The 15,627-nt window shown below is 42.5% G+C and overlaps 2 protein-coding genes across 13 annotated transcripts in view; both read right to left on the bottom strand.

Annotated features, from left to right (window-relative positions):
• mark2b (MAP/microtubule affinity-regulating kinase 2b) overlaps positions 1-5,532 on the bottom strand; it is a 52,006-nt gene extending 46,474 nt beyond the window's left edge. For all 12 annotated transcript variants that reach the window (XM_070993676.1, XM_070993687.1, XM_070993683.1 and 9 more), the window contains exon 1: positions 4,226-5,532. In XM_070993676.1, coding sequence (XP_070849777.1) covers positions 4,226-4,276 — 51 coding nt within the window. In that variant the 5' untranslated portion in view covers positions 4,277-5,532. The remainder of the gene's footprint in view (positions 1-4,225) is intronic.
• A 4,713-nt stretch (positions 5,533-10,245) lies between these two features.
• On the bottom strand, positions 10,246-15,298 carry krcp (kelch repeat-containing protein). Its single transcript, XM_070993456.1, has 13 exons — positions 15,018-15,298; positions 14,504-14,665; positions 14,233-14,314; positions 13,914-13,973; positions 13,385-13,616; positions 13,132-13,230; positions 12,690-12,821; positions 12,420-12,607; positions 12,128-12,324; positions 11,936-12,030; positions 11,749-11,803; positions 11,468-11,565; positions 10,246-11,000 (listed from the first exon to the last, which is right to left on the bottom strand). The coding sequence occupies exons 1-13, from the start codon at positions 15,077-15,079 to the stop codon at positions 10,768-10,770; spliced, it is 1,695 nt and encodes a 564-aa protein (XP_070849557.1). The 5' UTR covers positions 15,080-15,298; the 3' UTR covers positions 10,246-10,767.
• Between the last annotated feature and the right edge of the window lie 329 nt (positions 15,299-15,627).

The raw sequence follows: 15,627 nt of genomic DNA on the forward strand, positions 1-15,627 counted from the left end.
GTACTCGTAGGCGGAATTAAACAGCAATCATTAGCTTGGTTAAAAAGAAGACTGCACACTGAGCTATCTTGGAAAGGTGGCTTCCGTTAAGGGCCTATGGTTCTCACCATTTTCCAAGTTTTTGGGGGTCCTTTGCCTTGCCTTTATTGAAGGACTGAGATTGCTGGTGTCACTTGAAATACACCTGGCAGGTAAGGCTTTATATGGGCCACCTTGTGATTTCTGCTTTATTTCCTTGTTCCTTGTTTTACTTCCATTGGGGACAGACCGTTAAGAATAAATAATTCTTGGGTTAACCCAATGTGAACACTCAAAGTCCTTGTTAGTTTCTTGTTTCCCCCGACATGACTTCTACAATGAGGAAATGCCTCAGTTGGATAAATTAATGGTTCAAACCCATGACACCTCCATGTGGGGAGGATCCAGTTTGCTCGACTAGTGTGCAACTACCCAAACAATGAAATGGAGGATGAAGTAACAATTGAAGAGGCAGACCAGTATTTCTGGCTGCATTAGTCTGTCTTTTCAGAAGACGTGGCTCAATGAATAGAGAGGGAACATTGTAAAACAGGAAATCAGACAATCAAGAGATTGTGTCTGGGGAAGTGGACAAAGAGTGCAAACCTACAGCAAACATGTTAACACAAGTTATGCAGCATCACATTTTGGAAAATTTTACTGCAATAATTTAATAGCAAATGGTTTCTGAGACAGCATACGTTGTACTTTGTATGTTTAAAAAAAGCGTCTTTATCACTGAACCTACAACGATCTGTTGTCACACTGATAATGAGTGTCATATTCAAAGAGGTTCCTCAAACTAAAAGCCAGAACCAAACCTTGTGTAACATGACAGATCAAAGTCACTCAACATAACTGCAATTTCACGCTGTCAGAACTCCGAGAGATGTCACAAGTCACTTGGCCTATCTACATTTCACAGCTTTCTTATATGTGCCCAGCGCCTGTTTATGATGACAGGGTGGCAGCCTGTCTTGGTCAGTATCTTTTACTATGCAAATCCCCGCAACCCCACCCCCAGACTTTAGTTACCATTAACTTACAGCTTACTTTGTCTGCGTTTTGTTCCATCAATATTTCCATCAATATTTGAATCCCTCCTCTGTGGCTCTAACCTGTGTGGGTTTAAGGACAGAGGGTGTCATGCTGGAGAGATTGTAAAGCCCCTGAGGCAAATTGTGAAATTTTAAGAAAATCTGACATCTGTGAAAAGGGCATGTAAACTTTCTATCCAACTCCAGCAAATCACTATTGGGATAACCTGGCGTGAAATATTACAATAAACAGCCCCTCCATTCTAGTTAAGCAGTCTGGTTGCCGATACAAGGTGAGGATATTTAAAGGATATCTGCTTTTATCAAATAGCACACTGAATTACCAGATCAAAGTATAACACTGAAGTCTGTGATGGGAAAAGAGAGTGTCATGTCAACATTGAGCCCGTCTTCATGCCCGGTGACATTTCGTCTTGCATCTCAAGACCTCTCACCAAAGACTTCCTATATGTGGGCTTTAATACAGACTGTGTGTGAGAGTACCCATCCGTGACCTTTTGCCTACAAACCCAGTTGAGGACTTGCCATGACCCCAAACATTTTCTTTCACCTCTAAATCCTCACTTGGTACTGTAGGATGAGTAAGGGTGTATTCAGACCAACAACAGCACTACAGCAAAACAACACAAGGGCCTCTATTGGTACAGGCGTGTATCTAAAGAGTACACAAACAAGGCCGACCAGGAAGTTCAGCTTGAGGGTTATTAATCCACAAGATACTGGACTTTGGTTTATACTCTTGCTTGAGTCTGCAACTGTTAAAAGTTATCACAGCAGCAGTTCATCTCCCTACAAGCATCATGCGGCTTGTGGACAAATGCCACACATTACACACTACAGGGTATTCTACCCAATATACATGCTTGCAAGTACTTGACTGGTCATCACATTGTGTGGCTGGACAATGTTGCCTAGAGCCAGGTACAACTTTTCTGATGAACTGTTTTTGTTTTGCCTGTTCTTTGCCAGGACCCTCTGCAAAGGCTAAAACAGTGGTCTTGTTGAATTTAATGGAGGTTTGCTATTATTCAAGGTTAATGCTCACATGTGCGTTATACCAATATGTTAAAAATACACCAAACTTTAACTATGATATCAACCTTATTTGGATATGGAGAGGCCCTGTGTGTGTGTGTGTGTGTGTGTGTGTGTGTGTGTGTGTGTGTGTGTGTGTGTGTGTGTGTGTGTGTGTGTGTGTACTACAGTCAAAGAGTTATATAATGAACTGTATTGTTAATGACCGCAGTTCCAGGTAAGGGTGTAGTCACGTAAGAATATAAATGTGTCACTGTGTGTGTATACTTTCTTGCTAACACTTACTTACCTACCTAACTACATTCATACCAGTCTATTTGCTGATCTACTGTCCTGTACGTGAAGTAGTGATCCATTCCGTGAGATAAACCACACAAACAGCAGTGTGTGTCCTGTGAGATCATGGTAACAACAGACAACTTCCGTCAGCATTTCATTAGTACAAGAAGTGAAGACAGACTAAATCATTTGACCTTTTCAGTCTCCAGCACCAACAGGTTTCTGTGCTGGCTGGTAAGAGCAACTCTGCAGTCTGGCTGGCTCTGTGCAGGAACAGTTTACACACCTGGGTTGGGCTTTCAGTATTTCAGGTAGAAAACTGTTTGACAGAGGGTGCAGCTCAGATTGGGACAGATCGAAAAATCACCATTTAATAACACTCCTCTTACTGATCATGTTATATTTCTTTAATAGACAGTGTCAGTGTTATTAACTCTTTTTTAACCAAAAACGTTTTGCTCTATGTATATTGCTATATTCATGAAAACTGCTGACCAACTGCTAAAACAGTATCATAGCAAACACTCACAGCAGCAGCGTTCATATACTTATAGATACTTGAGCAACACAAATATAGAAATGCATTTAGCTCAGCACACGTGCCGACATCATCCACTGGCTACTCTGCTGACATGCAGACACAAATTTTTCCATCCAATGCTCTTGAGAGATTTTTCGACACATGATTCTTGTCAACAGCTGTCCAAGTAATGCAAGTCATGGTCTGTATCAGAAACTATAATGGCTTTCATGTGAGTGCATGTGGTTTTTCATAACTACAATGAATCTACAGATAAAAATGTCAACAATATTAAGACGGATACTGTAGTCTTAGAAGCAAGGGCTTTGTTCTGACCGTCTAATAATGATTCACAGAGCACAGCCAAAGAGTTTCTTTGTACTTTAAACTTTTAAGTCCACTACCGAGGTGTTTTTCTAGTCAACTAACATGTAAGTGTGAAATACACAATCTCTTTGGATCTACAGCTCCCAAAGTCCTTTGCAATATGATACATGTATTAACAGCATTTACAGTTTGTTTAGGAGCCCTATGGCCTCTGGATAAGGGTCAGTTGTTCTAGGTCAAAAGAGCATGTGTATTCTTTGTGAGAGCCTTTAATCACCCTGTGTACTGTGTAATATCTATTTAGTAATCAATGAAAGATAGGTTTGTTTCTTACAAGTTTGCATTTGCACCAAAAACATTGAAATTCAAGGAACTTTAAGGGCATGCTTGCAAGACAGAAGTTACACACCAATATTAAAAGTTAAAAACGGTCTCCAACAAAAATCAACCATCTTCTCTCTTGGAAAATGGAGGTTTCCCAAACACCACTTGATTGTTTTGGCACTTAAAACAATGGATTATGAGTGTTTCCAATTGCCAGAGGTACATATTAAACACTGGTAATACAGTCGTGTACTATGATGAAATAGTAATGCATCTGGATAATATGTGGATGCTGGGTTTCTGTCCTGTCAGCTGTAGAGAATTCACGTGGAACTGCCTGACAGGATTGTGTGTATTGCAACAGGTCAGAGTAATGAAGAGTCAAGTAGGAGGACATGCCCCAACACACAGACTAAACAGAAACCTAAATTTGTTCTTCTATTCTGCAAGGAGTGGGAAATCCAGTATGAGTGCGTAGGCAAGCTGGTGAATCACTGCTGCATGGCAAAGACAACAGAGACAGAGAAAAAGCAAAGGGACAAGCAAAGACACTGGGAGGCTAACTAGGGGCCCTATCCGCAGCAAATTTCAAAATAAAGTAGATATCTGGATACATATCATCTGTAACATTATATCGGAGAATTATATTTGATGTATGTCTTACCTGCCCAGTCGAATTTTCAATAACTTGCACCAGTGGTATCCTTGTTGACATTTTTGAAAGACTTGAAGTTGCCAAAAAGGGGAAAGGAGCGGTGAAACAAGAACGACTCTTCAGTGTCTATTGTGCATTTAAGCCCTGTGTAGTTGATGGTAGAGGGAAATTTCCAACAGATGTCCAGTGCTAGCCAGCTAGCAGCACGACAGATAGCCCGTGAATCAACAAGTTGAATCCCACATCAGCGGCTAGCCGAGTTAGCCAGCTAGCTAGAAACTAGCTAGCAGCAACCGCACGTCCCATGTTTGCCAGCAGTCACAAAACAGGAAAAGGCAAATATCTTCTTTAGCTTCGGTCTAGGTGTAAAAGCATTCAGTTCCCAATTAGCATGAATCAGCGCCGATGGTGACCAGCGAGCTATCAGCCTGATGCTTTGACGTTTTGGCCAGCTAGCTACTTGGGCTAGCTTGAAGAAAAGTTGGGCAACGGTTGTATTGAACAAGACAAGGTTCAATTAGGTGCTAGCATGCTAACCTGTAAGGTTGCTAACTAACGTCTAAGGAAGCCCAAACTGTCGCCGAAATCTACAACTAGTTTTTGTCCAGCGTCGTTTTCATAGCGCAGTGTCGACGTCTGCTTTTCTTTTTTCGTGGCAAAGACGTTTCCTTTCAGGTTTTAAACCAGGTCCAGGGTCTACAAACTTTCAGGCCAAAGTTATTCCCGGCGAGGTCTCGACCTTCCCAACTCACACAAAACAATTCAAAATGTTCCCAGTGAGATATTCGGGGTAGTGTATCCGAAAAAATAAAAGCAGCACCATGTAAAATGGTCACATGGCAGGTGGGAAACACGAATTAATTTGTTGCGCTAGCTAACTGGCTGGTCAATATTAGCCAATGTAGCTAGCTAATTCAGTGTTTCTTTCGCAGCAAAGCTAGCTAGTTAGCTTATTACCCTGCGGCCGCAGCGGCGGTGACTGCCACAGAGCAACCCACAAAACTCAAAATCCACGGAAATCACCGGCGCTCTTCCTTGTGTTGCGTGATTGGAATAAGGTCGTTCACCAGTGCTGCACTGCAGTGTGGCGATATACCAGTTCGTCCTGTCGGAACACCGACCGCTGTTATTCCCGTGACCAGACGACTGAAGGAGGAATCATCAAGTTGTAAAATCCATTATCGGTAAACTGGGGTTTTCTTGTTAGGAGGAGCGTGTCACGGGCGACAGGGGGAGAGAGGCGAGGAGCTGCGCCCGAATGCAGTCTATGCGCACGATCCTGCCCTGATACCGGAACAAGCTCGCGGCAACATGGCTGCTTGCACCACGACTGAAAGAGGAGGATTGAGGAGGGAGGGGGTTCGTTCTGTGTTCGGCTATACTCGGCTTTTTCCGACCGCGATTTCTTTAGGGTGGTAAATGGCAGGTGCAGGGGATAGTGTGCGTCCCTCACATCCTTCACGTCCTACCAGGGATGTACTCTGGCCTCAGGGGAACCAAACGCCTCCAGTTCCCTTAAAAGTCTTTTATTTTTGTAAGCAATTTGAGTACTTGTAAAATTCTAACACTAAAAATTTAGCTAAACTAACACAAACTAAAAATCAAGACAGATCTTAAAATGCAGTTATGTAGTTGTTTTTGCTGTAAGACTGTTGGTGGTGTGAAAGATGGTGATTATTCCAGGGGCCCACAGAAAATCCACATCCCAGTAGGATGAATGAAGCTCTTGGACCCAGGAGCACCCCTACAAAGGAGCAAGTCTGTTAAGAGTTGTGTAATTCACAAACATTTGTATGCACACATACTCTCTTTTTCCTCTTTCCGTATCACTCCGGAAACTCCAGTTCTGCAGGTGATGCTTTCATGGTACCTGCAGGAGCTGCCAGTTGTATCTTCAGTGGAGTCACTTCCCCATTCACCTGTCACACACTGAGTTTTTCCCTTTGAACGCAGCTCTTTATAAGTAACTTGAAGCAGAGCAAAAAACATCTTCATGTTGTTTTTGCATTCATTCATTCAGCCAGCCTGCACAAAATGTATGGAGCATACAGAGAAACTTCAAATCTAAGTTAAATTAAAATAGCACTTACTAGACACACAACAAGACATGTTTTTATTATCTGTAGTTTTGGTTCCTTGCCCACCTTTTCAGTATTGTCTCGAGGTGTTTTTCTGCAGATATTGACTGCTGGTTATCGTCAAAGTGGCATTTCCTGTCCAGCTTTAAAAAAAATGTGTTTGTTTTCTTCAGGGCTTATGAATAGCAGAACACCAGTGAACTTTGCTTGCTCATAGGGTGATCTTTGCTGACATTATTCTCTCAAATACCTCACCCTTTTGTTAACTATATGCAGATTTTTCATGGAAAATTTCCTTTCCAAGCATCCCCATGGTTTTCATCTGAATTTATCAGAAACCATAGCTATTAAATTATACTGCGGTGTGGTTGAATTATAGGTCCTCATTGCCATCACAGCAGTAAAAAAAGCGTCATTTGTAAATAACTGTGACTGTGAGATGCTGACAGCTGGCATAGGCATTTCCAAGTTACTTAGCAACAGCCATGGACTGACAGAAGATAATATGGCCACCAGTGGAAGTGGTGATGTCTGAACTCTGTCAGTCAGGAGGTCCGCAGAGACTAGTCACAATACCAAATATTCAGCATTGGCGCAACACGAGGATGTTATGGAGAAAATAAAAAAGAAATCAGGAAATGAAGGGGTATGAGAGGCTTGTTAGTAATGACTGGGAGAGGATCCAACTGGCAGGATTTCCTGATGAATCAAGGGAAAAGAAACACATCCCTCATGATGGATGGCGTGTATATGCACTGTTAAAGGAGACAAACACCTCCTGTGCTTCCTGTGCACAATAGTGAGTTCATATCTTTAATACTGTCACCTTCTTGCTGTGTCGCCAGGCCTTTCTTGTCAGTATGCACTCAAACCAATCCAACAGACTTGGCAGCACGTGTCCTGTTTCTTTTCCCAGCATATTGGAGTGTGTCCAATTTGATGGTGGGCCACAGGAGAGCGGATGTCGCATGCATGCTACAGTATTTTTTGATTAGCTGAAAATAGGCAGAAAATCTATATTAATGAGCACATGAACTCCATGACTCTACCTTTTTGAACATTTCGCATGTGTGATTTGGATAGGAGGCATTAATGAGGAAAATGTGCTGAGGTGTCGCCATCTGCAGGATGTCTGAATATATTACAGAGTTCTGTTTCTATCTATCTATCTATCTATCTATCTATCTATCTATCTATCTATCTATCTATCTATCTATCTATCTATCTATCTATCTATCTATCTATCTATCTATCTATCTATCTATCTATCCTGACACCATTTCCCACTGTGTGTCCCAAACATGCTTCTTTTTTTGGCAGCCTTACTCCTATTTTGCTTTGGAGACGAGATGACACCCCGAGCAGAAGGTTGAACTGCAGACTGTTAATTGCAGATGATTTGAGGATATTTTAACTCTCATTGGATGAACATTAAAAAGAATTCCAGTCTTTTTATCTCCACTCTCCTATCTCAGGGTGCCAAGTGTATCTGGCCAGATAAAAGTTATTTTTAATATGTAGCCAATCACTTTCTCTTTCCAGGCTGGCATCCTGTGCACCAGCAGACTGTTGCTACATTATTGTCAGGCTTCCCCTGCAGGCTTTTTGCATTTCAGTTCACCTCCACAAGAATCCAGCTCAGCCCAACTGTTGGTGACTCTGTGGAAATGAGCAGATCTTGATGACTGCGACATCTGACTGAAAGAGCATCCAAATTCTTCACCACATTGTTATATGTATGATATAAATGCAGTGGAGTGAGATCCACCCAGTTTTTCCCAGTGATTTCACTTTCAGTATGCCAGTTATTGAACAAATTTTGATGCAATTCTTTATTTTATGGTAATGATTTATTTTGTTGTTGCAGAAATGTACACAGATATGCACGTTGAGCTTTCTGAATCTATTGCACAAAGGGCTCCATCTTATTTTTTCCGACAGTGTCAACGTTCTGTCTTTATTTAATGATCAATAAAAGTGACTTAGACTCTGACCATTGTAGTTAATTAGGCTGTTTGGAGTTGAGCCCACTGTAATTGAATGTGTTTGTAGATGTAATTTGGGGCTCGGGACCTTCTCAAGAGCACCACAGTGGTGGTACAGTAATGAGATGTTCTTTCACTTTCTCCACCCAGAATGTGGGCATTGATTGTGGAGTAGCTCAGCTAATTTGGGAAGATTAGGATTTGCTAAAAACAAATATGACCACTTTTTTCAAGTGGAAAACTTGTTTATATCATGAAAACTTGATATAAACTTCAAGTATCTTTTTAATAACAATAGCATGTTATATTTCATACAAATGTAAACTGCCAAACTGATTCTACAACCCTCATTGTCACATGAACCAACGAACCGTCACCTCCAACAGGTGGACTGTGCAGGTCAAACCTGCCGTGACCCACAGCCAGCTGTAGCACCTGAACGCCACCTGCTGCTGCTGCTTCTGTCACTCCAGGTTATGACAGTGCAAGTGCAAACCTGACCAAAATAAAATTAATAATAATAATAATTACAGTAAATTCTGATATATATTTGTGCTGTAACCGAGTGAGACAAGAACACGATTATAGAAGAAGAGACCAGCAAGAGAAGCAGAGGAGAGCAGAGTACACATGCGAACAGAAAATTAGGGAGTGTGAAAAGTATAAGGATCATCTCTCTTTTTCCTAATTTATGGCCTAACAGACTGAAAGGGGGACAATCCGTCCATAACCTGGCAATTTAGTAGGTGCTGACTCACAGCATGGGCAGAATTAGTGTAGAAGTAAGAAACAAGGCCAGAAATAGGCTGAGTGTGTACTGACTCTGCTACAATTACAGTAAGTGCAACATGATGTACTTAACTGCAATATACTGGAAATAAATGAATTCCACCACATCACCTTTAATTAAAGCCGAAGTAATTAAGACTTTTTTTTGCAGCCCATTAAGTTTAAGTTTGTTTATAGTTTGCAGTGAAAGTGAGATGTGTCTGCAAGTCTTGGAGGGAAATGAGGAAACTGATCTGTTCTCGATTGAAAATTTTGAGGAAGCCAGGCTTTCCTTTGCATCACCAGAGGAAATGCCACAGACTAGGTGAAACCAGTTCCATGCTGTTTTCGAGTAAAAGCACAAAAGTCCTTGTGTCATCTTTTGAATATATTTTCCAGCATTGTTCCGTCTTCATTTGGGTTCCTCTGCCTCTGCTCTGAGGATAAAGAGGCCAGTCAGTGCATGGACTCCCTTTGCGTCTATGCTGCTCAAACCTTCTGCGTATTGTCGAATTCTGGTGGTCAAATGTACTCTCAAGTGCAGCTTTTGTTAAAGTGCATATTATTTTTTTATTGCAACTTCTTCACCTCATCAGTATATTTTACAATTAATGTGTCAATACACTCTGTAGTTAGTGTTCATGTAATAACTAGCAGCTTTACTTTGTGTACAGTAGACACTATTAGTGTATTAGTGCATGGAAACACTGAATGTGCTGCTTGTTTGTACATTAAATAAGACGACATTAACTGACTTGTATGACACTCCTGTTAGCAAACAGGTCGGCTGCATAACCCAAAGAAAATATTAAGGTCAAAAAACAGTCCCACTGTTATCAACGATTCAGCAGAAACGAAGATAATCCCTCTCCAGCTCCGCTAATCTTTTATTAAAATGTCTCCGTTTAGCTCTTTGAAGATGACATCAGTGCTGCTCTGCTAGCCTGACATTAGCTCATGTTCATGTTCCCGAGTTCCTGGGACGAGCCTTTCCATTTAAAGTGTCAAACCTCATTTAACTTACCTCAGTTTGATTACTTGGTTTAAAGTGCACCTCAGGGTTTCATGTCAGACTAAAAAGGTGTTAATTACTCTGTCAAAAGGAAAAGGTTGTCGAAGTTGAGTCTCAGTGGGTTTAACTGTCTCTACATGTCAGCACATGAGGCTTACTTTGTCGACTTAAAGGACGGATACGCTTAAAGTGCGGAAAATCAAATGTTTATTAAGAAAAGACAGAAGCCAAGAGCAGATCACAACAGCACAGGAACAGGAAGTGAGATTTGTTTCACGAAAGCACACATGTTTTGGAGATGATGGCAAAAGCAAACAATGCCACGATTTTGAGTATCATGAAATACATTTAACGCACTACAAAGGCCACTGAAGGCCTCAATTACTAAATAGTAAAAGAAAAAGACACTTAAATGAATCCCAAAATAAAAATATAGATTTTAGCTTACAAAGAACTTCAACTATGTACATAAAAATGTAATTTCCTTGAGTCTTTACAGTGAGATCTGTGCTCAAGAAATGCTCAAACTGTAACTCTTACAGACATTTTCCAAAACTAACCTCTTTAAACCCTTAAAAAAAGCATAATAGAAAGAAGAAAGGAAACACAGACAAACTATAGGAATATAAATAATGAAGAGTCTGTGGGGGTGTTAGAACAGCTTCACGTCCAGTCACGCAGTGAGGATTCACCTCTGACGCACTCTCTTTAAATAGCAGCGAGCAGTTCCTCCACAGCGACAGTCGTCAGGTCGGAGTAGAAGTTGCCCTCGTTGTCTCCGCCTCCGAAAACCAGCAGAGTTCTGCTGACGGAGTCTGCGTCCGCATCTTCATCCTCCTCTGAGAAACGGCTCAGACCGGCTGTTTCCATGGTGATGATGGAGTGTCCTGCCCTGGGGACGGAGAGCTGGGGGAGCGTCACCTCCGTCCAGCTGTTGCTGTCTGAACCCGTGAAACAAAGACAAAAGTGATCAGTATAATAATGTCGTATCATAATAAAGGCAACATCACCTGGTTCCAGCATCTAAAATATGAATATTTTCAATTTTTCTTCTGTTTCTGTTAATTACAGATGCACTGATCGATCAGCCACTGAGCAGAACAGGTCGATTTTCAGCATGATTGGACATGACCGGTGACCGGCCGATTAGTGTCAATACACCAGAGCCTGTGCCGATCACACTCACATAAATGCAGGATAGCAGGGGGGGCTGCCAGGCAAAAATATTTAATTTATGTGATTTACCTTTATGTGCACTAGTTTCATTTCAGCTCAGTATGACTGACTTTACTGTGTTTTTACTGTAAAACTGTAAAACCAAACAAGCAACCTAAAGATGTCAGCCTAGACTCCCAGAAGCATGTGTGTATAAGTGTGTATTTGTGTGTAAGTGTGAGCTGCCTCTCACCTATGTCAAAGATGAAGGTGTCACTGAGGGCGTTGTTTCCATTGTAACCTCCGTGGATCAGGAACTTTGTGTCAGAGAGCACAGCGCTGCCGTGCCAGCTGGAGAACACAAACACACACACACACACACACACACACACACACACACACACACACACACACACACACACACACACACACACACACACTATTTAAATAACACAAAAACGTCCTGCAAACGAGTCCTAATATTGTTGGAAATCTCTTGATGCTGCAGCTCGCTGTGTGTGTTCAGTTGTGTACCTTCGAGGGGAGGGGGCTTTGCCAGTTGTTTTCACAGCAGAAAACTCCATCAGACCTAGAAAACACAAAAACATTTTAACAGCAATTATGCATTCAGGGCTACATTCACACCTCTATTCAGATATTAGGTGTATAGTTAGATACATGTGTGCATGAACCTATAAGACCTAGTTGGTGTGTGGCTTACCAAGGTCCAACATGTACATGTCATTATAGCAGACAGGAGTGTCCCATCCACCAAATACATAGATCTTCCTCTCCTGCATCACACATGCAGAGTGACTGACAGAAAACAAAGAGTGCAGATGAGACTAGGGGAAAAATACAGACATTAAATGTGTGTGAGAAGGGTCCCGACACTTGGATCGAACCATCTTACCCTGAGCGGGGGGAGGGCGTGTCACCAGTCACAATAGGCTGGTACCAGATGGAGAGGTGGGGATCGAAGATATACAGTGAGTCGCTGCAGCCGTCGGGCTCCGGGTTCGGACAAGGGAACACGCCTCCCAGCACAAACAGTTCGCCCCGAAACATGCTGCAGCTGTGATAGGCGAGAGGAGGAACCTTACCTTGAGCCTGCAGGAGACAAGAGAGGGGAGGGGGACGTGAAGAACATGAATGAGCTGCAAAAAAGGACTTAAAACAAGCAAAACACACACAAACACACACACCTCCACCATAGTCCACTTCCAGCTCTGCGTGTCCAGGATGTGAACGTCATTGAACCACTTCTTGTTCTTAGAGCCTCCAAACACAAAGATCCGCCTGGACTCGGGGTCATAGATGGCTGTGTGGCCGATCCTGGCCTCTGGTGTTGGACCCTCTGCCAGAGTCTCCGCTGCAACCCAGGACATGTCCTCTGTCGGACAGAGACAAGAACACTCAAACTCTGACTGGAGCCTAATGTGAAACAGATCCCAAAATGTGCGTGACTGACTGACCGGTGCAGAGCTTCCACATGGGATCTTTGCAGAACTGCATCCTGGCTCCCTGACCTCCAATCAGAATAGCTGTCTGAGCATCGATGGGACACAGAGTCTGACCCCAGCGACCCGACGGGCTGACCAACGGGGCTGCGGGAAAACCAGACACATGTTTTTTCACGTGTTTGTGTCTCACAAATGTCAGATCAAGCGTAAACATTCCAGAGACAGCCAACTCCAAGTCTGCACCAGCTGCGAGGCACAGTGCTGATTTTATGTGCTGTGGCCTGTCCAAGTTTATGCTGCGTTCCTCACTGAACGCTTCTTGAGAAACACAAACAGAAAACATCACTGTGTGACCTCAGGTGGGCGATGATGTACCCACTATGGCACTGAAAAGCAAATAAACATGACAAAAGGTAAAGGGGAAAAAACACTAAAATGGTACGCAGAAACTCACCAGTCTGTGTGGGAGTCTTGGTCTGCCTACTCTTCGTCCTGGCTGCGCTCTGAGGAGGCGTTCTTCCCACAATCCCCTGCTTCTCTCCTGCTCCATTAGCTGTAGAAAAGAAAAAGGGAAGGAGATGCGATGGAAGAATTGCTTCACTCCTCCACACTGAGCCATGGGATCGTCTTTAGCACCAATTATCATCAGCAATGCCGCTCTGGCTTACACGCTCAGGCAGGCAGAAATAACGTGGCGTCTCCCTCACCTGTTCCCTTCATCTTTGTCACATCTCCTCCACTACTGAACAGCTTCTGCCCCCCCTTCGTTTGACCTCTGGCCTTCCGCACAGGGGTGGTCTTCTCCACGCCGCCATTTGGACACACGTTCTCCTCTTCCCCTCTCTTCGCCATCTTACTCTCATCACTGTCTTCCTCTGACTGTCGCCCTCTCTTCCTCTTGCCGTTCAGCTCCCGGGCTGCAAGGGGAGCCACGGTGTCCTGAGGAGGTCAGAAAAAAATAGGATGAACCCATTTCTCGCATCAGCCTCAATAGACCAGAATGCAATACTGCAATACAAACATGTTGGGTGTTGAGGGGGATATACGACTCCCTAGAACCATAAACAGCAAGATTTTGCCTATTTTACACGTGAGGCATAAGTAAATAAACAAGAACTTAAGTCATATTGACAAATATATTAAAAATATGACTGTTACACGCGGCTGTTGATGTGGGATTTTACTGTCTACATGGCTCACTAGTATTAGTACTAGTATATTATTTGTACAGATTACCTTTGGTGTGTATTCCTTTGTAGCCAGGATGAGCTCTGGTTCTGACCAGTCTGTTTTTACCTGAGGGGAAAAAATGTGCATAAAATTCTTGTGTGGGAAGAGATTAATAGATTTGAACCTGGTTTCACTTTTTGTTTAAATTAAGAATGAAGACAACAAATTTGTTTACTATGATGAATACATATTGTAATTTCCTGTTAAAACTGCTTTAAAAGATCATGAAGGACATGCTGGCTATGTTATACTTCCATACTGATGGTCTGACAGATTGTTTGGCTGTTGTCAGTCCTGAATCTTATAGGATTTCTTTGAAACTCACCAGGTTTCCTCCTTCCAGTGTGACATTCAGCGTGACGCTGTCCGTCCATGTTTCCTCTTCCCACTGCTCCCATGACAGGCACCTGAAGGACACAAGATGTCATACTCTGTGAAAGGTTTCTCTTTAAACCTCATTACTGATTCAGATTTGATGACAGTGAGAGACAGCAGGTGAATGGGACAAACCACAGAAATATGACAACACAGTCACCTTTTACTTCATGAATAGGCACTGAAAATAACATCAAACAAAACCTTGAGAGTCAAATTACTTGTTGTATGGAGTCAGTTTTCCGATAGTGATGGGCATCCGGTCAGCATCGTTGAGCTCCGCGTTGACGCAGATTCTCTCCCCCCAAGGCCCGCTGCTGAACAGCACCACCTGTCGGACACTTGGAGGAACTGCAACACTCACCATGCACGAACCTTCAACGCTGACAAGGAAAGGAGAAAAAATAAAGAAATAAATACAGAATTAAGTCAATAATCGTCTCTGCCACCATCCAGAAAAGCTAGCCTCGAGGTGGGAAACTGTGTGCTGGCATGTAATTCACAATAACAGAGAAGCTGACCGACGCATCTTCTTTAAACAGGGCGAATGTAAAGAGGCGCCATTAGAGCAACAGATGAAGGTTTATGACATGAGCTGGTGACCACTGCTTACAAAAATCAGTATTTAAAAACGCGTGAGCTGTGGTTCAGATACAATAGGACTCAAAATACACAATGTATAAACGTAAAAAGGTAGCTAACATTAACGTTATTGTTAAAAGCATCCATTGTTACCTCAGCAGCCTTTGAGGCGGACCGTTTACGCCGAAAGCCGCATAAATTCCGAAATCATCCATTTTGGTGTTTTCCTCCAGCAAAGACGTCTATTGTCGCAAATCTTCTTGTTATCCTACTTTATTTTGACACTATGTGAATATCAAAATAACGATATCGTGTCTATCCTGCTCTATTGGACATCTCCCGCCACAGATATGTGTACAATATCCAAACTCCGCGCGAGTTCTTGGTAAAAGATTGGGAGCGCGTGTTTAGTTGTGAAGGGTATCTGTGTGGGTGGAGTCTGCTCTACTGAGTATACAACGCAACCAGACTTCCGCCCATCCAGTACATGCTGAATCTATATCGAGCACACTGCAGGTTGCGACTCACAAGCCACAAGCCAATCAGAGGCCTGCATTCGCTATAGCTGCGAGACGTAACGGAAGCTGCGTTCAAGAACACTAGTCACCACTTTAAATTTGTGGTTATGTATTAATATCTTGTACTGTACTGTACTCTACTGTACTGAAACTACACTGCTGTTTTTTTGTTTTTCTTAGAAATTTTTCACTTTTGTTTATCTTGTTTATTTAATCAAAATAATCTATTACTATGTCTTTTTTAT

Source organism: Chaetodon trifascialis, chromosome 23 (genome assembly GCF_039877785.1).
Source record: "Chaetodon trifascialis isolate fChaTrf1 chromosome 23, fChaTrf1.hap1, whole genome shotgun sequence".
Classification (NCBI taxonomy): Eukaryota; Metazoa; Chordata; class Actinopteri; order Chaetodontiformes; family Chaetodontidae; genus Chaetodon; species Chaetodon trifascialis.

What these genes read in the sequence shown, in the direction of transcription:
- krcp (XM_070993456.1), bottom strand. Translation starts at nt 15,079, where the DNA reads ATGGATGATTTCGGAATTTATGCGGCTTTCGGCGTAAACGGTCCGCCT. An exon ending in GACAAAGATGAAGGGAACAG is followed by an intron (nt 13,231 to 13,384) that starts GTGAGGGAGACG and finishes TCTTTTCTACAG; the next exon opens with CTAATGGAGCAGGAGAGAAG. An exon ending in CATGTACATGTTGGACCTTG is followed by an intron (nt 11,804 to 11,935) that starts GTAAGCCACACA and finishes TGTGTTTTCTAG; the next exon opens with GTCTGATGGAGTTTTCTGCT.